Below are 19796 nucleotides of genomic sequence, written 5' to 3'. Positions count from 1 at the left end.
TATTTATATCTATAATCATTTTAGTTAGTATTCGAATCATAACATAATAGTCAGATCTTACAGGATGAGTCCAATAGCACTATACATACCTGACTTGGTAGTCCGGATGCAAGCCCGCGAGAACCATCTTGCCCAGTTCCATCGTCCTCTAGCCTCTGAGGCCAAAATCCAGATCGGAAATTCGAATATTGACAAAGTTTCAACTTCCGAGGGCATGTATCTTCTTTCATCCTCAGTAGACTCAAAGGCAAATGTTGCATCTGGTCTCAGCATGGCTCTTCGGACCAAGTTGATGGACTGGCAAATGGCGATTCGTGTTCGCTCGCTGAGGACTCAGAGAATGAGATTGGTTTCAACACTGAAGGGGTTGGACGATTGATGCCAGTACTGCCGCGTTTGTTGAATAAATGACGCCGACAGTTGTCACCATCTCTGTACCATGTGGAATGAAGTCGGCGTGGAATAGAGCCCGCGGAGAACACTTCCATCGGGGAAGCCCAAGTTTGTCAGATGGTAGTGGATATGCCCAGCGAAAAAAAAAAAAAAAGACTGGCATAGTCATATCTGTGTTCATTTCAATCAGCATTTAAGCGACAAAACGCCATGTTGGAGTCAAGTAAAAGGGACATGAATGCTCAATATGAGTGGCATTTACATGTCATGGGACCCGTCATTCCGAAAGCAATGTACGTACCTGGACTGTTGATGACTGCGAGTGCCAGAGCTGGTGCTATGGGGTGGGGGTCTCGACAGTGTCACATCTCTCGTCAACCTCGGTGGTCTTGTGTTGATTTTGCCACGGAAGCAGACATTGGGACAGCTGGGGAGCTGGAGAGCGGAAGCAAATGGGGCATCAGGGAGGCGGCCGGAGCCTAGTTTGTCAGTATATGTTCGACAAATATGGAGTAACCAAATTACCAGTATTCGTTGCGGGCGTGGATGAGGAGGCCTACGAGGCCCGAGAGCAACAGGAACCACAGGAAGTGGGCCTGCATTTGGATCTGGTATGTCGGATTTTCGCCGACGGCCTTGATCATCCCCTCTGCCCACTCACGCCACTGTACAGGCAGGGCATCTATAATATTAGTCAAAAGGATGCCCAGTAGAACCATCTGGGTAGGCTCTCAAGGAGATCCATAAGACTCACTGGTTTGAGGAATGACCTTCCAAAATTGCGAATCAAATCGCAGTGTAAGAAGGCATTTGGTAATGCATAAAGTGATATGTATTATTGGTTTAAATAAAACTAGTTTGGAAGTTGAAGTTAGCACCAAGGACGCACGACAGGCACCTGCAGAATGGAAGAAGACTGGGAACGAGAGGAGGTATCAAGGAAGTTCTGGCAAATAATTCAGACAGGGAGAGACTAGAAAGAAAAGGCATCAAGTGAAGTGAGATGCAGCCAGAGGGGCAAGGAAGAACATCCCCAGTAGGGAGGTGGGAGTTAGGGAGGCAAGACACAGGCACGGAAGAATTCAAAAAAGGTGTAGAACTTACTTGTGAGGATAGAAATAGAGATATCCATAACACCGAGTGTTTTGAAATGTAGATTTAGGAGGTGAGAAGTATTGAGAAATAGTTGCTGATGGAGAGAGCTACACAGCGCTGACACTCTACTTTCAACTCGACAGGAAGCCAACCATACGGAAGGTGCCAACCAGAATGATACGTCACAGCAATAGCAAGGCATACAATCTCTTTCTCAGTGTTGATCCACACGCTTGACATTCTCTGTGTCCTCATAGCTCGGCGGCGCATCGACGATCATCGCAAACGGGTCCTCCCAACTATCCCCCATCACACCGAACATGGAGAGCCGGACAATGAACCTCGAGAGAAAGTCCGATCCTTTCTCGATGTTGACCTTGTATAGCTCTTTCAGTCGCTTCTTCTCTGTGCTGGATATACCGAAGCCACGGGCCCTATCACAACAGGCACATTCAAGAGTACAGTGTCCAACCCCAAGGCTGCGGGTGTCGTCAATACTGCGATTTGCACAACAGCCACAAGCCCGAGCGCAGCATCCCTGACGACCAGCGCAATGTTTGACTAGGTCACGGTGCATATACCATCTTGGATGGGACCTCCACAACTCGAACCCTCGCAGCCCAAGACCGTGTTGAATGCCAGACCGCCAGCGCCACCACTCTTGGGACAGACTCCAGTATCTCTGACTCAGGTAATGGAGCCGCTCATTTAAAATCTTGTCCGAGGAGAAGTCTTTTTCTTTGATAGCTAGTTCCTCTTGGACGACTTCACAAAGTTATTCCTCGGTGTTCAGAAGATGGGGAGAGACATCAAGGAAAGAGGAATGTAGATCATATCTCACATATCGATATCGCTGAAGAGCATTGATGTCACCCTTCTTTTCAAGAGCAATCTCGGTGCCAGACCGGTCCCCATTGATCCAATTCTCGTTCGTCACCGGTCGTTTCTCAGTCGTCCCGGTTTGAGCGGCTAGTCTTGCTTGACTCGCGGCTTTCCCGCTTTTCGATGAGAACAACATTCCTCAGCCTGAAATCTGTCTGCCAAATTTTTGTAGAAGGGTCTTTTGAAGATTTTGAAGGTAGATAGTTACAGTTTGATCTCTGGGGACATGTAACGCGGTCAGAGATTGAATCACTACCCCATTTCCTCTTTGAGGGTCGGATGACGCTCAAGCGAACCAAAGGGTGTTCTTCGACATTCATGGACTGACATGCAACTATAAATGAAACGAAAACGAACCCGTATTTGATTTTGCTCCAGACAATTATAATTAAATGAGTCAGTCTACTTCTACCATGTATGATGCATTACAATGTCGTACCAGCTAGGAAGTGGTGATGAGAACCAAGGGCCTAGGTGATTGCTTAGAAGATAGTCCTATTTGACACAGGGGACATGATTATTGAGGCTCTCTATAGCTGAATTACAAAAAGTGCCCAGCAACCTTGGAAAGGAGTAAAGATCACCAAGGTTAGGGCTCCGTTGCGAGTCCATCGCCTAAAACGGAAATATCTATACGAGTACGACTGCACCCACCGAACGGGTACACAGCTGAGAGAAATGACGTCCGGCCTTGAAAGTCCTCTTAGATCTTGCATGGAAGTAAAAAACATAACGAGAGATCATATGTAATATTAAGCTTTTGCTAAAAAAAATCTATTCTCGCTCCATGTAAATGCAGTCGACATCACAGGAAATCTGAAAAAAAGACACAAACTATGAGTCTAGACAGGAAACCAACTTTTTCTACTGTTCATGCTTCTTGAACAGTCCCTTGACACGATCAACCATCAATCCAGCAACACCGAATAGAGTTCCAAGACCAAAGCTCCAACCTCTGACACGGACAGTGTAGATGAAGAAATAGACCAAGAGCCAGTTAATGATCACAAAGGCCAGGAAGATTCCGAAGGAGCGCCACTTGTCACCGCGGTGAACATTCAGGTTCTGCATGTATTCCTCGCCCGAAACGTAGGGACAATACTGGCAGTCGGAGGTAGCGTTGGGATCAATCAGCTTGCCGACCTTGGCAATCTGAGAAACAAACTCTCCCGCATACTGAGCGCAAGTCTGGCCAGGCGGGGGGTTGAAGTGCGTAGCTTCTTGGGTGGCGCATTCGATGGGGACATCCGGGAGGACAGCGGACAGAACACCGCGCATCCACCAGGTCGTGGGGTTGACGTAGTACATCCAGTATTTCCAGAAGACGGGATAGTCGGCGTAGGGGCGCACGATACCGTTGAACAGGTTGACCATGACGAAGAAGAAAGGAAGGACGTTCGAGATGACTGTGAAAGAGGGCGCAAAGGCACAGATCCACTGGCCCCATGATGCCTGGAACAGGAAGAAGAGCATGCTCATCAGGAACACGTAGCCGGCGGATGAGCTGTCGGTTGGGAATCCGACGGGGTAGTACCAGAGGAGCCAGTAGATCAGACCTGTGACGATGGCGGCGGGGATCTCGCAGACGACGTTCGCTGTGCAGAAGGCAACCCATCCGTAGATGCGTGATGGGTATTCTCTGGCTTCCCAAAGAGCGCGGTTGATGTAGAATTTCGGCACGATGGAGTTCAGGACGATAGGCGGGATCAGAATGATCAGGAAGACGGAGAACATTCGGTTCTGCATCGAAGCCACGGTGTTGGGAAGCATGTAGAAGGTGAAGCCATTGAAGATACCGATGAGAACGCTGACGAAAATCTTGCCGTAGTAGTAGGATGGATCACGCCAGTAGTTCTTGAAGAGTCGTTTTGTGAGTTGCAAAGTCTGTGTGGTGGTCGGGGCGGCGAACTCGTAGTGAGAAGAACCGGATGCTTCGACAGGGACCTTGGACCGCTCAGTTCGGATGCGCTCGATCTCAGAGAGCATCCCGCGGTTCTGGTCGGAGTTGCGCCATTCTTCGTTCCAGTCAACTTGTTTGCCGTTGCGCTGAGTTCCCTTCGCGGCGGTTTCGAGAATGAATTCAGCGACGTTCTTGGAGGGTGGGCAGTGGAAGCCACGGTCACCGAAGTACTTGATCACGGCTGAACCGTCCTTGCCGACAGGGCCAAAGTAGAAGGTGTTACCACCGGGGTTCAGAGCGAGGATCATATCGAATTGCTGAATGAGCATAGAAGAGGGCTGGTGAATAGTGCAGACAATAGCCTGGCCGGCTTGGGAGAGCTTCTTGAGGAAACGAACAATCGAGAAGGCGGCCTGGGAGTCAAGACCAGAAGTAGGCTCGTCAAGGAAAAGGAGCAAGCTGGGCTTGGCAGCGAGCTCGACACCGATAGTGACACGCTTCTTCTGCTCGACGTTGAGAGAGCCGATGATTGCATCCTGGATTTCCTCGAGCTCAAGCAGGTTAATGATTCTATCCACGTACTCGATCTTCTCTTGGTGGGAAACATCACGAGGTTGACGGAGAATTGCAGAGAACTCGAAAGCTTCGCGGATTGTGGCGGTGTTGTCGTGCAAATCCATCTGCTCGCAGAAACCAGTACCACGCTGGAAGTCAGCTCCTAGCGGGTGACCATCGACGAGCATGTCACCGCCCACAACGCCCATCTTCTGGCGCTGTGCAAGGGTGTTGAGAAGCGTGGTCTTTCCGGCACCGGAGGCACCCATGAGAGCAATCATGACACCGGGCTTGGCGTATCCGTTGACATTGTTCAGGAGCTTGCGAGTTCCGTTGCCGTAGGGAACGGTGTATTCAACATTCTCCCAGGTAAAGCAGCGTTCACTGGAAGATAGACGGTTGAAGGTTGCATCGTCGGCAGAGGAGGAAGCCTTGCCCCGAGCAAGCGCGGCATCATCATCAGTGCTGGCTACCTTCTCTTCATCGGTACCGTTGGACTGGCCAGCAACCTTCTTGGCGCGCTTGGACTTCTTGAAGACCAGAGCGCCGCCGCCGCCGCCAACAAAGGAGAGGACCTCGGACGCAATGACAGTCACCAGAATGTAGAGCACAGTCCAAGCAATGACGACACCAAAGTTACGCCAGAGGTGGCTGCGGGTGAGCTGGAAGTTTGTAGACAAATACTGCGCTCCAGGAACAGAGGTGCTATCCAAAGAAGATCCAGTCAAAGCACATCCCTGGTACCGGGGGTCAACACCAGGACCCTGGGGAATAAGCTGAGAAGGCGCACATTCCATAGTGCGATCCGAGAACTCGTTCGACAAGACAGCCTCATAACTGTAAGAGATAGGATTGAGGTAGTATAGCCAACCGAACCAAATCGAATCTGAAATCAGACTCTGCTTGGGAATCACGTAGCCAACGAAGATGATGAGCAGATTGAGTCCAATACCACTGAATCGAACAGCATCGTCAATAGTCGGTGACAGCGCAGCGAACATGCGATACAAAGCAGTGATACAAATTGTGTTCGTGTACACAAACAGGAAGAAGATGAAGAATTTCGAAACAGTCACATCAAGTCCAGTCATGAAATACACGATCACCGTGAACGGAACCACCATGCAGAAGATGGCAGGGAAGTCCACGACGACACGAGCAATAGACACAGCAGATGGTCGATAGAAAGCGTAATCCTTGTGGCGGGCAACGATGCCACGGCCAGAGACAGCAGGCATCAGCTCCGTCAGCTGGAGCCAGCCCAGGAACAGAATAGCGAAGAACAGGGCACCACCGCGCGAGAATGCGCCGCTGGTATCCAAAGATTCACCGTAGAAGAGGGAAGAGACAATGAGAGCGTTCGAGATGATAATGAAGTACTTGGTGTATAGAGAAGTCTTGTCACCCCAGAGAAGCCAGAATTCACGTTGCACACAGGCCATCACCTGGCGCACGAGAGAAACAGTGTAGGGGGACTTCTTCGACACGGTCTTGGACTTTGACTGCTCGACGCTCGACTGGAACCGGCGGGTGTCTTCCTGTGAGGTGTCCTGGAGGCGCTTTTCGTAACTGCAGACATCATCCCAAATATCCTTGTGGGCCTGGCTGTCGCGGAAGACCTGCTCGAGAGCCTTTGCGGTCTTCGGGGTGGATGCTTCGCGGCCGGGCTGGAACTCCCGGGCGTTGACATCGCACAGCGAAGTCAAGAAGTCAGCAGTGGTGGATTGAGGCGGGCAGTGGAAGCCCAGGTTGATGAAGTATTGGCGAGCTTCGTTGGCGGGACCCTGGTAGAGCATGCGTCCCTCATCGATGACCATGACCTTGTCCATGAGCTCGTAGATGCTCTCACCGGCCTGGTAGAGGGTGACGAAGGTGGTGCGCTTGCTGACATCTGTCATGATACGCAGGGACTTCGCATAGTCGAGAGCCGTGCTGGCGTCCAGACCGCGGGTGGAGTTGTCCCAGCACACGACGGAGGACTTGGTGGCCAGCGTTTCGGCAATACTGACACGCTTCCTCTCACCACCGGAGACACCGCGAACGTACTCGTTACCCACGAAGGTGTTCTTGGTGTGGCTGATGCCGAACATTTTCAGAAGGGCGTCAATGATCACGGGAATGCTCTCGCGGTCATGCTTGCGGGTCTTGTTAATCAGAGAGAACTTGAGAGTCTGCCAGACAGTCAAAGATGGGAAGTGCTGATCATCTTCCGGGTTATAATTAACTTCACCACGGAAGTGCTTGTTCTGATCCTCGGCGGAAAGACCACCGTAGCTGACTTCGCCAGAGACACCAGCGAAGGCACCACGATCATTGGCAATCGCCTTGAGGAAAGTAGAGCATCCGGCGCCGGGACGACCGAGCACGAGCATCATCTCGCCTTCGCGGACGGTACCGTTAAAGTCGTGGATCAGGTCACGCACGGGAGGCTTCTTGCCGAAGTGCAGCTGGGGCACGAAACGGCAGACCAATTTATACAGATCGGGACCAAAAGTGCCGACAACGGCGTGGGGGAGAGTGCGCACGAACGAGGCGCCTGTCTCAATACCCTGCACGGTGAGATTCTTGAACACGACACCGACTTTCTTGGCTGGCTCTCCTGCTGTGGTTCGTCGTTCGAGATGACCACCGATGAGGAACTCGCCAAGATCGAAGTCCGCTTCGTCAGCCTCGGTCTCGGCCTCTTCAGCTTTCTCTTCGTCGCGGTGGGACTTGCGGCGACCGCTCTTGGTCGTTTTGGTGGTGGAACGGGTGCGGTGCAGACTGAGGCGGGTCAGTTCTCGGCGCATATCCTCCAGATCTTCTTTGGCGCCGCTGCGTGAGACCGGCTTTCCAATCTCCGCCTCTCCCCAGCGACCATCCTGGCTGTGGGCTGAGGAGCTGATGGAAGAGCTGGAGCTGGAGATTGGCTTGAATTCAGCGGGGGTTTGGTCGACATCGAGGGGCTCGGATGCATGTTCATTGGAGGCATGTGCCTGTTCGGTGTTGTGTGTTTGTTGGGTGGTATTGGAGGAATAGGTCTGGGAGTGCGAGACATTCTGCGACTGCGACTGGGACTGCGCCGAGTGCGACTGCTCAGAGTGGCCCTCCATGGCGGTTCGCCGGGCACGGGCTCTACACTCGATCAATTGGGGAATATTAGGTGTATTAACAGCTGATTAGGTATGTACAGCAGGAGTATAGAGGGGATAAAAAAATGAAAAAGAGAGGGTAGGAAAAATGAAAGGAGAGAGGTCAGGAAGCAAAATGCCTGAGTAGCAAACGGCCAGCGTCATATAATCCTTTTATATGCTTAACTCCGGCGCATTTGTCAGACCCCCAAAACGTGAAATGGGTACAATTGGGCCCAACGGGGTCCCAAAACGGTATGAGCGAATCATAACGGAGTTAATGAGCAGGAGTCGCGCAAAGAGAGCTATAGTGGAGAACATGACTCAGGGTGATTCAAGATGGCGGTCCCATCCGTCAAAGAGTTTTTTTCTTCTCGTTTCCGGAGATAGGCTTAGCGTCGGGGTTTAGCCATCATCCTTGACGATTGCCACGGTGATTGGCGAAGAGTAGTGGAGAGGTGGAAAATGCAGTGGTGTCATTGGCGAAGAAGAAAGAACGAGGTTCTGGCGGAATATCCATTCCTATCGGGCTTATCGCGGCTTACATATGCAAGCAGTCAGCATGTCTTGGCATCAACCCCATCCGGCTTTTATATTCCGTCGGCTTTCTGCCTTTTACGCCTCGCTTATTTTTGAGTATTCATAAGCCTTGCTTAGAAATAGATGGGGAGCCTGGTTATCTGTCTGCACTCGGAGTTCCAGTAAAACTAGTAAAACTGCCTAGCTAAAGCATGTCACTACCCGATGGCGAACGGTTCGGCAACATTTAAAACCCCCCTCGGTGGAAGTATATCCGACTTGCATATGTCCCCTTACCCACACTCTAAACCCGATCGGTCTAGAAGAATCGATCTCTGGAAAAGTAAAACTAATGCCGAACTAAACAAGTTCCGTCCCAGAAACTTGGATTGGGATTCTTTATTTTCCTCTCTCTCCCAAGGTTTTAAGGTTCCCAATTGCAAGGAATGACGTTATTCAACGTGAAAGACTTAAATCTAGGGCTTCAATATGTGCGGTCAGCTCGGACCTCACCTGGGCACTTCCAGGGTATGCATAAATAGTCCAGGCTTCACATATGCACAGCCCAACTGTTCTCGAATCCCGGTCGTTACACCCGCATGTACAGTACGGAGTCATGAAGTGGAACCTGAGAAACACCTTGTACCAATTATTGGAACAACTATCTATCCCTGCGATGACGTTGGATTGCTTTTTTTTTTTTTGATACTGTACAAAATAGAACAGATTGAATAAAAAATAAGAAAAATTAGAGACGAGACTATTTCCGCTTAGCTGCTGCTTGCGCAATTCGCTTCTGAATCTCTTCTTTCGAGAGGATTTTCACGGCATTGTTGGAGAAGACATAGCTCAATCCAGACCAGAGAGTTGTTCCGGCGACAAGGTATCTAAGTTGGTTAGTGGGGGTAACCAGAACGACACAAAACGAGCCATGAAAAAACAAACACCGCGAAATGAGAACCGAATTTAAAAAAACAAAAACATACAACAGTGAGGATTCGCTGGTGGTCACCCACCCAACTACTAACTCACCGGCGTGTGGCTTAAGTACGGCTGAGCGGACGGGAAGCCCTGTTCTCCACACCCTGTGGTCGTATGTACAAGAAACACGCTCTCACTGTCTCTAGTCGAGCCATTGAGAGTGCATCTTCCATACCAAGAAAGGGAGAGACGCAAATTCGCGAATACAAAGGGTATATAACAAGAAAAGAGGCAGGTGAAAAAGAAAAGAAGGGCGGGAACTCACTGGAATCCAGTCATAGCCTCACTCAAGTGCCAAGCACTCACAAAGGCCTCGGGAACCACAGGCAGTGCGATCGCACTACCAACCAACACAAGCTGCAGAGCCGTATTAATCTTGGAGATTTCCGTGGGCTTGACTTCGGCCGAGGGCAGCGAGAAATCCCAGTACCGGGCCATGGTCTTGGGCTCGGGCAGGGAGATCCAGCGATAGTAGATCGCCGATATAGCGAGACCAACATCGCGACCAAGGATAATCACAGCAAGCCAAACTATACCCTGTCAGTTCAATTGATATATTATAATCTAATTGGATGATAGCCAAACTCACCGGGCATAGAGCCGTTCACAGCGAGACATGCAACACCGATGGTCATCAGCAGCTTGTCAGCCATAGGATCAATGATCGTTCCGACGACGGTCTGCAGACTCCATCGGCGGGCAATCCAGCCGTCGACCAGATCAGTAATTCCGGCATAGGCGAAAAGAGATAGTGCGGCTGTGTGATAATTGTTAACAAGAAGATAACCGACTACAGGGGCGGCCACCAGTCGGGAGAAGGTGAGAATGTTGGGAACTGTGTAGATATTCTCGTGGGATGTTGGAAGGGAGATGCGGGAGAGAAGTGGCTTTTTCTTCGGCTCCTCGGGTCTGATCCAGTTAGTCGGTCAGGCTCAAGGACTTCAAGCGTTGGAACGTACTGCTCCTGAGGCTTGTTCTCAGGCAAGTTCGAGCTGAGCGCTCTTCGCTGAGTGAAAAATGTCGGTGAGATTAGCGTGGTCTGCAGACCGTTGGGCTTCAATCTGCAACATTTTCAGCATCGATTGATGGAGAACCAGATAGACAGACAGGTCTTACCCTGTTGATGATTGGTTGGTCTTCAAGTGGCATGCAGCCGTAATGCAGCGGAAGCCACCCCGTCGGAGAGTCTCGCTCTTGAGAACATTTGGCTGCATAGAGACACGTGTGTTTCTCAACATGGCCTGGGATCCCTGTCGGCACGCCCGCAGGGACAGCTGGGTGCATGAGCCAATCATGGCGACACAAGCACAGAGATGATAACGGCAGACGTTTGCGAAGCTGAGCGTAGGCAACACAAAAAGATCACACTTCAAATCTCAAAACTTTTGATGCATACACTTCTTGTTTGATGTACAGTCCCTTCTTTCAACCGGGCTGACCAGGGGCTCAGATGAAACCTGTGGCACGGTGGGACTGCTAGTGTATCAAGGCAGCCAAGATGAGTGAGCAGGAAAAAAAAAAGAATCAAGTCGATCAAACAGAGAAGCAGCAATGCAGCAAATGCAGGTGGAATGCTATAGTACACGGGCAATCTGGGGTGGTTAGCTGATTATGCCGGAAGTCGGGGTTACCCTGGCTTGTTAGGATGTACCCACGAAGGAAAAAAAAAAAAAAGAAAAGAGCGAGACAACTGAAGAAAATTGAGGATTCCGAACCAAGAGAGCTCTAGATCCTGCTCGAGGTTGGATGAACGGAGCAGCTGCCAGGCCTCGGCGATCAAGTCCTGGTCGCTCGGATAAACAGTTTATCCCGAATGCTGTATATCGCCCTCCACTTCGCTTCGGCCTCCTCCACCACTTCAAAGTTCGCATCTAGATACAAAAATAACACATCTTTGCTTGTTTCCAGTGCAAATCCTTAAACATGACTCTATCATCTTCAAGCACTCGATGCCTAACGCCACGTCATGATGTGTATCCATGGATATGCTCACCTGATCCGCCAGGACACACCTGACTCACAAAACTGACACTCTAGCGCTCCAGGTGATGGTCAACATCATTGCCTGCGGCAATGAAGCCCCCAGCTAATGACTCCTTCAGTCAGCCTGAATCTTATATAGAACAGACAGATGCCTCGCGGCCCGGCCTCAAATTCAAGAGACAGCTGCGTCTGAAAGGTGCCCGATGGAGAGCAATAACAAGCGTTTTCCACAAAACACCGGTCTCGTCGCACCGCGGCTGCCAGGAAAACATGGCGTCAAACTTTCAAAACGAGTGTCCCTCCGAGGATCGCTCGCTAACCCCCGTTACAGGTGTACCACCAGCGAAGGAGAAGCCACCTCCAGATCCAAATATGAACAACCCCCGCTACATCCTCAACCGCGCTTGCATATATGAGCGCTATCTCCCTGGAGATGCCTATGTCACGGCGCATGTTGAGCGCCTGCAGCACGGCTACTACTCGAACCCGGGAGTCTCCGATCACGATTCCCATCATGTTGATTTCCTAGCTATTGGATTCACCTTGCACTCTCCCAACACACTCTCACACCGCTTCAAGTCTGCCAAAATTCGCGTTTCTGTCCGCGGCTCTCGTGAATACTCCAATTCCCACCACCATCCCTATGGTTACCCGCCTGGAAATCCGCGGTTTCTCATGCACGCACCTCATCTCATTTACGGGACAGTTTCCCCAGAGACGATGGAATGGACGTTTAGTCTAGCTGGCTCTCTTGGGGTCTCGGAGATGCCTGTAAGCGCTAGCATTATTCCATCGGGGAGCATCAACAGTCGGTACCGACGGTACGAAATGATGCGCATTCAAGGCTCCGCGCGGACATTGAAAAGCGAACGGGGCCCCAGCTTCGATATCGAAGCCGGTGAGATCGTCTGGTCCTTGGAAGAGAATGATCTTCAGCGATCTGGTCTCCCTCGCGAATTTACCTTTGTCATGTTGGTCCACAAGCCTGCTGCTGACAGCCGCGTGAACCTTTCTATGGACATCGAGCCAGTCATCGCCGCCAAGATGGGCAGTTACCCATCACCGATGCTGAAGTTGCCAGCGTTCCAGCCTTTACCCCGTCGGGGTATTGATTTCCGGCAAGAAATTGGGCAGCGATTCGAGCCAACGAGTCCGCGTGGATACAATTTTGCAGAACTTGCAAGTATGTTTGATGAATATATCGCTATGCCGGGCAGGAAATTTAGTCGTCAGGTATGCCAAATTCCTTCACAACAATCTCGCTAGAAGAGCAAATTTAGACTGACCGATTGACCTTTCAGATGCAAATTCCACCCGAGCCCCCGCTGCCTGATAACCACTTCCAAGGCACATACCCGGGCCAATACGGCCAGCTAAATCCATACCAACAGCAACTCCAGAGCCAAAACATGGCTCTCACCAACAACGGCATCAACCTCCAAAACAGTCTACTACAGACAACTCTCCAAAACCTGTGGAGATCCCGTGGTCGCGATCAGGGCGATGAACAGCCTCAACCCCCACTCCGAGCTCAGCCCCAGCCCCAGCCCTGTCCGCCTAGAATGAACATTCCGAATATGGAATCGCCTGAAAACACCATGACCCTCAATCTCCACCTCCATGTTGACAGCGGCACCGCCACGCAGTTTGCCCACCTCGCCCGGGCAAAAAGCCCGGTGCAATCCCGCGGGCCGGGTCTGCGCCGCTCCCAGGCTCGTGATTTCTCCCGGGAGCCATCAGGCCCGAACCCGGATTCTATGACCGAAACGGACAATCGTCCTCGAGGTGTCTCACTAGAAGAGATTCATGAAGACGGGGTGCAGGAAAATGAGCGGCGGCTCGCTCGACTGCAGCGGGCTCGGGAGCCAATGAGGGAAGCGGTTGCTTCGGATGGGGAGGATGAACCGCGTCAGCCTGGGCGATTTGATCATGCCCGGGCACGGAGAGGTATTATGAGTATGGCCAACTCTCCGCTCTCCGCTTCTTTGCTGTCGGCTTTGAGTGAGGGATGAGAAACGGTTCGGAGATGGGTGGATTTTGGGAATTAGGCTCTACTTGCTACATTATCTGGGTTGCTTTCATTTTGTTTTGATTTGATGTTTCATATTGCTTTTGATACCCGGCATGCACATCGGCGTCGGAACTTGCTATTTGCTATTTGGATTAGGTCAATGGAATAGCTTCTGGTATGTAGGATGAGACCTCGGAAATCTCGAGGGGTCTGTATACTTTCCCGTAGCATACTACCCCATTTAGCGGTTTCATCATCGACGTTTTAGGGTTCATATCTGCACACTGTCCAATATCAACGGCCCCGGAGCCTTCCCCGGATTATTGCGAGCTATTTTCCAAGCTAAACTGTTTTAGGACGCCGTATTACGACCTAGACCGGTCTAAAATAAGGCCTCATCAGCCATTTAAGGCGGCTTTGACCCCTTGCACGCTATAGTTACACCTGGGCACCTTCGTGAATGACTCACTGCATTGCCAACTACTTCGGTATTTAACCCTTAAATCTCCAATACTCTTCATCAACTCCATATTTTCGAAATGTCTGAATCCAACAGCCAAGTCAAAGACGATATTAAAAAGGCTTACGACGATGTCGCCAATACCTACCTCACCTGGACGCAATCGAGTCACAAAACACGTCTATCTTACCTCGAGCCCATGCTTGATTCCCTAAATACCACGGATCAGATCAGCGTCCTTGAGCTCGGCTGTGGTGCCGGGGTACCATGCACCCAACTTCTCGCATCGCGCGGATACAACGTCACAGCAAACGACATCTCCTCGGCCCAGATCGCACTCGCAAGAGAGCATCTTCCGGGCTCTGTAAAGCTGATCGAAGGGGACATGATGAAACTAGAATTTGAGCAGCAATTTGATGCTGTCTTGGCTATGTATTCCATCTTCCATCTTCCCCGCGATGAGCAGAGTGTCATGCTTCGTCGCATTTTTGGATGGTTGAAGCCTGGGGGTCAGCTATTGGCAAATTTCCCCGAGTCCAGCTTTGAGACTGCTTCCGATCAGTCTTGGCTAGGTGGGACGAAGGGGGCCATGCATTGGAGTGGCTGGGGGAGGACTGAGACTAGAAGGCTTCTCGTGGAGACTGGCTTTGATGTGGTTGTGGATGAGGTTGTTGTGGATACAGAGGAGCAGAATGGGGCTGCGAAAGATGTTCCATTTCAGTGGATTATTGCGAGGAAGTGAGTTAGGGCACTGCATATGTTATAGATGGCATCTTGGAGGTAGATGATGAAGTAGAGTGTAATGCAAACCTAAGCGGTCTGTGCAACCAAGGGGTACTTCCAACTTCTTCCTCTTCTTTTCTTTTCCTGTTCTTTTGTCCTACAACTCTACTGTGACACGGCCATGACATTCTTGTGCCTGAGACCTCATCCAACCAGATCCATCCCGAGTGTCGATCATGATCCGCCATTGCGTCCGCGCACGAACGCTGGTGGCGGCCGCCGCCCTGGCACTCTTCATTGTATGGACTCTATCACGACCATATATCCCCAGAGAGCCGAAGCATACTCCACACAGCTTCTGGCGGGAGTTCCATTCCCTACTGGAGGAGCACAATCCAGGCACAGCACCCATCATCGAGAGGGAGAAAGCGCCAACACAAGGCTTCAACGCCAAAAATGCACCGACACGCCCTGATTTCCTGGACGTCTCACAGGAAGACCTGATAAAAATGAAGAAAGCGCATACCGGGTTCCTAAGCGCACTCACTAATCCACCCAAACCCCCCTACAAGTCCAACACCAAAGGCATCGTCTCAACGGCCGGCGGACCCTATTTGCCAGTGCTGGTAATATCACTCCGCATGCTGCGCCAAACGGGGTCCAAGCTTCCAATGGAAGTATTCCTAGCCACTGAAGCAGAATATGAGCCCTACATTTGTGATGTGGTCCTCCCGTCCCTGAATGCGCGCTGCGTGATCCTCTCCAAGATTCTCAGCGCATCGCCAACCAAGATCGAAAAATACCAGTTCAAGCCCTTTGCCATACTATTCTCCTCTTTCGAAGATATCCTCTTTTTAGACGCCGATGCCTTTCCCCTTGAGAAACCAGACCTCCTCTTCAACAATCACCCTTTCACTTCAACCGGCCTCCTCACATGGCCTGATTTCTGGGCCTCCTCCATTTCTCCCCTCTTCTATCTAATTGCTGGCTTCACTGCCCCACCCATGAACATCCGCCAGTCCACCGAGTCCGGCGAGGTCCTACTCTCCAAAAAGTCACATCTTCGAACCCTCTTGTTATGCACGTACTACAACTTCCACGGCCCGACGCACTACTATCCACTCTTGTCACAAGGCGCCGCCGGCGAAGGCGACAAGGAAACATTCCTCGCTGCTGCCATGGCAGTCCATGAGCCCTTCTATCAGGTCAGCGAGTCGATATGCGCACTCGGACACGGGACGAAGGGCGGCCTTGCGGGCTCGGCAATGGCGCAGTTTAATCCGATTCAGGACTATGCACTTACGAGTCAGGGCTTGTGGCGTGTTAAGGGGGATGAAGCACCTGCGCCGGATGTGTTTTTCATACATGCCAATTTTCCAAAGTTCAACCCTGCCACTATCTTTGAAGATCACGAGGTGAATCCAGCTTTCACGGATGAGGGTGAGTATACGAGGGCCTGGACGATACCTGAGGAAGTGGTTGCTGGGCTTAACAGGAAGGTTGATTTAGAGAGAGTATTTTGGAAGGAAATTCTATGGACAGCCTGTGAGCTGGAGCATAAGTTTGAGAGCTGGAATGGGCACGATGGGATCTGTGCGGGTGTGAAGGATTACTGGAGAGCTGTGTTTGGCGGTTGATTGGGATAGATCTGGCATTTACCAAATCTTGAAAGGATCTTTAGGGCTCCAAAGATGTACCAATGATATGATATTATCATCTACTACGCCCATTCTAGCTGACCTGACCTCGAAAACACCCAGCGATAAAACTAGGCTCTTCGCACTTCTATGGGCATGCATTTCTTCCTTTTGGTTAGAAAAGCACATCAACCAATTGATTTCCACCACCAATCACATCACTTTCGACCCACGCTTAAAAGTCCTCAGGGGTGTCCAAAGCCTCTTCTTCGGTGTAGAAAGCCTCACGCTTTTCGTTGCCATTAGCACCGCAACGGTTAGGGCCATCGCAGAGGGTGCAGCAGCGTTTAGCAAAGAGACCGCGCTTGGCGATCTCATTCGCGGTATCTCGGGCTGTGATAGCCTCCTCCTCGGTATCGAAGACCTCACGGGTTTCCACAGAGCGAGCGCCGCAACGGCCGTTATCGCAGTTGATGCAGCAGCGCTTAGCGAAGACATCACGCTTAGTGACCTCGTTCGAGGTCTCGGGCGTGCTGATGGCCTCCTCCTCAGTGTTGAAAACTTCGCGGTTGTCATTGGCCCGGGCACCGCAGCGGTTGCCGTTGTCGCAGAGGATGCAGCAACGCCTCACGAAGACATCACGCTTGGCGATTTCCTGTGATACTTAGCACGACGCTGGAGCAAGTGAAAAGGAGTCTTACACTGTTGGCATCGGAGATAGACGAGTCCGCAGATGACATCGTCAGAGCCGGTACCAAGAAGGCACAGATGAAACCAATGGTAGAGAGACGCATGGTGAATAGCTCGGGTTTGGGGATTTGCGAGATACTGTTCTCAGTCGATTTGGTCTTCAGATACTTATACCTCCAGAATGGGGAGTTCGCTTCCACGTCATGTCATGAATTCCCTCAAGAGTCCCGAGATCTACACTTGGCAGACATTAGCATGTCTTAGGACCCTTTATGAATGTGGAGTAGTTAGCAAATAAGCAAGGAATCCGCACTGATCATCTTGGCCCTGTGGAGCGTAGATGGATCAGATAAGATGATCAAAAGGCACCGAAGAGAGTTAAAGCTGACTCCGAGAGTGGTTGGCCCGTGAAGAATTAAGCTTATTGGTCGAAGCGCCATTGCCTGAAGGCTGTCTCGGTGGGAACCGCCCGAAGTAGCGAGGATTGGCAGATTTCATGCCGAGGTAGTTCCGTTAGTGCACTTCGGGGGTCACTATATTCGACACAACGGTCTGAGCTGGCATTCATGAAGACGTCATAGTGAAGAGTCTAGAATATCGTATTGTACAGATCTATGTTACAAGAAACAAAGGCTACAGCTTCAATCCCCGCTTTTCGGCCGCATCGATGGCGTCAATGAATAGCTGCTTGCAGGGCACCCGACTGCCGAGTCTCGCGCAGAGCAGGAATGCTCCACTCAGCTTCCGGTGCAGACTGTAAGTCTCCTCGGGGGGCGGAGCCAGCCGCTCCCGAATCATGATCGGGATCAGCTCACGCACGCGGTCGGTGATGGTCTGATTACTGAAATCGTACAGATCAGGCGACGTGAGCATGAATGGCTCCGCGAGAGTCGTGACGGATGAGACGTGTGCGTCTGACATCGCCTTGCTCTCCATTCCAGTAAGGTATCCCAGTTCCAGAGACAGGTCGTGGCATTTCTGGCGGTCGTTTTTGGTCGCCGCGATGAGAGTGCGGACGTAAGTGGTGATAAATTCTTCGGGGTAGGCGCGGGACGCGCCAAAGTCCAGTAGCTCCAGCTTGTGGGTCTCGGCATTATAGAGGAAGTTGGTCCAGTTCGGGTCGGTTTGCATGTAGTGGAATTCGGTGATTTCGCGAAGACACAGGCGCATGATGTGGGTGCCGATCCAGTCACGTTGGGCTTGGGTAAAGTCGGAGATGCGGGTGACGGTGATGCCGTTCAGCATTTCCATAGTAAGGACCTGTTTACCGGAGGCGTGGGCGATGATCTCCGGAACGACAAAGACCGGATCATTGGCCAGGAGGTCGCGGAAGCGGTTGGCGCCTTCGGCTTCGCGGACATAATCGCATTCCCAACCGAGTTCGGTGCGGGCATTAGCAATGGTCCTATCTAGGAAGAGGCCCTTGGGGAGTAGGCGGGAGGCAGTGAGGAGAATAGAGAGGTTGTTAAGATCGCTGTCGATGGAGTCTGCCACGCCGGGGTACTGGATCTTGACAGCGACTGGTTGACCAGTGCTTTTCAAAACTGCGGAGTGGACTTGGCCGATGGAGGCGGCTGCCATGGGAACCTCATTGAAAGATGTAAAGAGGTCACGCCAGTTGGGTCCTAGGTTTTCAACCAGGACCTGGTCACGCTGCCAGGCGGGCATGTAGTCTGCGCGGTCTTGAACGCGCTGCAAGACCTGTTGGATTGGCACGGGCAGCATATTAGAGTCTTGAATACTGAGCATCTGACCTAGCTTCAGGGCCGCACCACGCATCTTGGATAGCTTGGCGACCATGCGTTCCATGTTACCGGCACTGAACATGAGCGAGCCACTATCCTGGCTGCCCGTGGCGCGGCGCAACCCCTCGCCAACGGCACCAAATGCCATTGAGGTCGCGAGGCCACTGTACTGCCAGAGTCTGCCGAGTCGGGACGACGGCACGCGTGATTCCAGCATTTGATAAGGTTTCGCCTTGGCCTCGACCGTATCCGCGCCCGGGACCACGTCCTCGGCAACACTGGCCGCCAGCTCTTCCATTTGCTCGGCCTCGGATTTGACGGGCGTCGGCGTAATGGGCTTTGCGACATCCACGCCTGACTGTTCTGGCTTCGGCGTGAACTTCCAATCCCGTTTTGGCTTTGGCTTCCCAGAGATCATGCGCGATACTCTCGGACTGTGGAAGAGCCCCTGCAGCATCTCCTCAGACATCTCCTCCGTCGGTGCCGGCTTGTCCGACACTGGTGAAGTGAAGACATCTGCATTTAGCCCATCAACACCAGCTTGGGCATCACCGGCGACCTTGGGGAGCTTGACTCGAGGTAAGCTCGAGAGATCCGGACCCGATTGTGTGGACGGTTTGTAAAAGACATCCTGCTGTTGGCTAACATTCAAGTCGTCGGGCTTCTCCTTTCCGGTGTACTCAGCAGCTTCCGCAGGAATCTGCGATTCGGCCTGCCGTTGCAGTTGGCGAGCTTGATCGGGTGGCGAATTTGCGGCCTTTTCGGCCGTGGAGTTGGCCGTGGAGTTTGCCGAGCTCGGCGGAGGCGAGTCGTCGAATCGGCGAGCAAGGGCGGCGGCAGCTTGAGCGGTCAGGATCAGCCCTTCTGTTTGGGCCTTGATTCCCTTGGTTAGGGAGGAAGTTCGCGTGTAGACATCTAGCTGGTGTTGTCGAATTGCTAAATGCTTTGCAGCGATCGTCTTGGAGACGTTGAGGAATTGTAAGGCGTCGAGAAGACGCTTGCCTGACATGGTCGCTTAGAGCATGACGAAGGAATGTCGGGAGAAATAGGGCAGAAAAAGGGAGAGAAGATATGAGTAACGGGCGTTAATAAGAGGTCCACTCAGTAAATAG

The 19796-nt window shown here is 51.7% G+C and overlaps 10 protein-coding genes across 10 annotated transcripts; 4 read left to right on the top strand and 6 right to left on the bottom strand.

Moving 5' to 3' along the window:
• Window positions 1–106: 106 nt before the first annotated feature.
• N7506_009472 (uncharacterized protein) lies at window positions 107–379 on the top strand (the record flags this gene model as incomplete). Its single annotated transcript, XM_056958765.1, has 1 exon — window positions 107–379. One exon carries the CDS (start codon window positions 107–109, stop codon window positions 377–379), a length of 273 nt encoding a protein of 90 aa, XP_056808155.1.
• A 535-nt stretch (window positions 380–914) lies between these two features.
• Window positions 915–1112, bottom strand: N7506_009471 (uncharacterized protein; the record flags this gene model as incomplete). The annotated part of the gene is made up of 1 exon (XM_056958764.1): window positions 915–1112. One exon carries the CDS (start codon window positions 1110–1112, stop codon window positions 915–917), a length of 198 nt encoding a protein of 65 aa, XP_056808154.1.
• A 590-nt stretch (window positions 1113–1702) lies between these two features.
• On the bottom strand, window positions 1703–2506 carry N7506_009470 (uncharacterized protein; the record flags this gene model as incomplete). Its single annotated transcript, XM_056958763.1, has 3 exons — window positions 1703–1898; window positions 1961–2049; window positions 2330–2506. The coding sequence occupies 3 exons, from the start codon at window positions 2504–2506 to the stop codon at window positions 1703–1705; spliced, it is 462 nt and encodes a 153-aa protein (XP_056808153.1).
• Window positions 2507–3234: 728 nt separating this feature from the next.
• Window positions 3235–7917, bottom strand: atrF (ABC drug exporter AtrF; the record flags this gene model as incomplete). Its single annotated transcript, XM_056958762.1, has 1 exon — window positions 3235–7917. The coding sequence occupies one exon, from the start codon at window positions 7915–7917 to the stop codon at window positions 3235–3237; it is 4683 nt and encodes a 1560-aa protein (XP_056808152.1).
• A 1297-nt stretch (window positions 7918–9214) lies between these two features.
• Window positions 9215–10730, bottom strand: N7506_009468 (cardiolipin synthase; the record flags this gene model as incomplete). The annotated part of the gene is made up of 5 exons (XM_056958761.1): window positions 9215–9341; window positions 9701–9965; window positions 10025–10344; window positions 10395–10496; window positions 10552–10730. The coding sequence occupies 5 exons, from the start codon at window positions 10728–10730 to the stop codon at window positions 9215–9217; spliced, it is 993 nt and encodes a 330-aa protein (XP_056808151.1).
• A 778-nt stretch (window positions 10731–11508) lies between these two features.
• N7506_009467 (uncharacterized protein) lies at window positions 11509–13430 on the top strand (the record flags this gene model as incomplete). The annotated part of the gene is made up of 2 exons (XM_056958760.1): window positions 11509–12651; window positions 12720–13430. The coding sequence occupies 2 exons, from the start codon at window positions 11509–11511 to the stop codon at window positions 13428–13430; spliced, it is 1854 nt and encodes a 617-aa protein (XP_056808150.1).
• A 538-nt stretch (window positions 13431–13968) lies between these two features.
• Window positions 13969–14631, top strand: N7506_009466 (class I SAM-dependent methyltransferase; the record flags this gene model as incomplete). The annotated part of the gene is made up of 1 exon (XM_056958759.1): window positions 13969–14631. The coding sequence occupies one exon, from the start codon at window positions 13969–13971 to the stop codon at window positions 14629–14631; it is 663 nt and encodes a 220-aa protein (XP_056808149.1).
• A 217-nt stretch (window positions 14632–14848) lies between these two features.
• On the top strand, window positions 14849–16249 carry N7506_009465 (alpha-mannosyltransferase; the record flags this gene model as incomplete). The annotated part of the gene is made up of 1 exon (XM_056958758.1): window positions 14849–16249. One exon carries the CDS (start codon window positions 14849–14851, stop codon window positions 16247–16249), a length of 1401 nt encoding a protein of 466 aa, XP_056808148.1.
• A 235-nt stretch (window positions 16250–16484) lies between these two features.
• On the bottom strand, window positions 16485–17043 carry N7506_009464 (uncharacterized protein; the record flags this gene model as incomplete). Its single annotated transcript, XM_056958757.1, has 2 exons — window positions 16485–16904; window positions 16951–17043. The coding sequence occupies 2 exons, from the start codon at window positions 17041–17043 to the stop codon at window positions 16485–16487; spliced, it is 513 nt and encodes a 170-aa protein (XP_056808147.1).
• A 529-nt stretch (window positions 17044–17572) lies between these two features.
• N7506_009463 (protein kinase COQ8) lies at window positions 17573–19693 on the bottom strand (the record flags this gene model as incomplete). Its single annotated transcript, XM_056958756.1, has 1 exon — window positions 17573–19693. One exon carries the CDS (start codon window positions 19691–19693, stop codon window positions 17573–17575), a length of 2121 nt encoding a protein of 706 aa, XP_056808146.1.
• Window positions 19694–19796: the final 103 nt, after the last annotated feature.

This window comes from Penicillium brevicompactum, assembly GCF_028827555.1.
Source record: "Penicillium brevicompactum strain IBT 35665 chromosome Unknown utg000006l_segment0_segment0, whole genome shotgun sequence".
NCBI lineage: Eukaryota > Fungi > Ascomycota > Eurotiomycetes > Eurotiales > Aspergillaceae > Penicillium > Penicillium brevicompactum.
The sequence above is the reverse complement of the archived record's forward strand: the minus strand, read 5'-3'. Positions and strand labels throughout refer to the sequence as shown.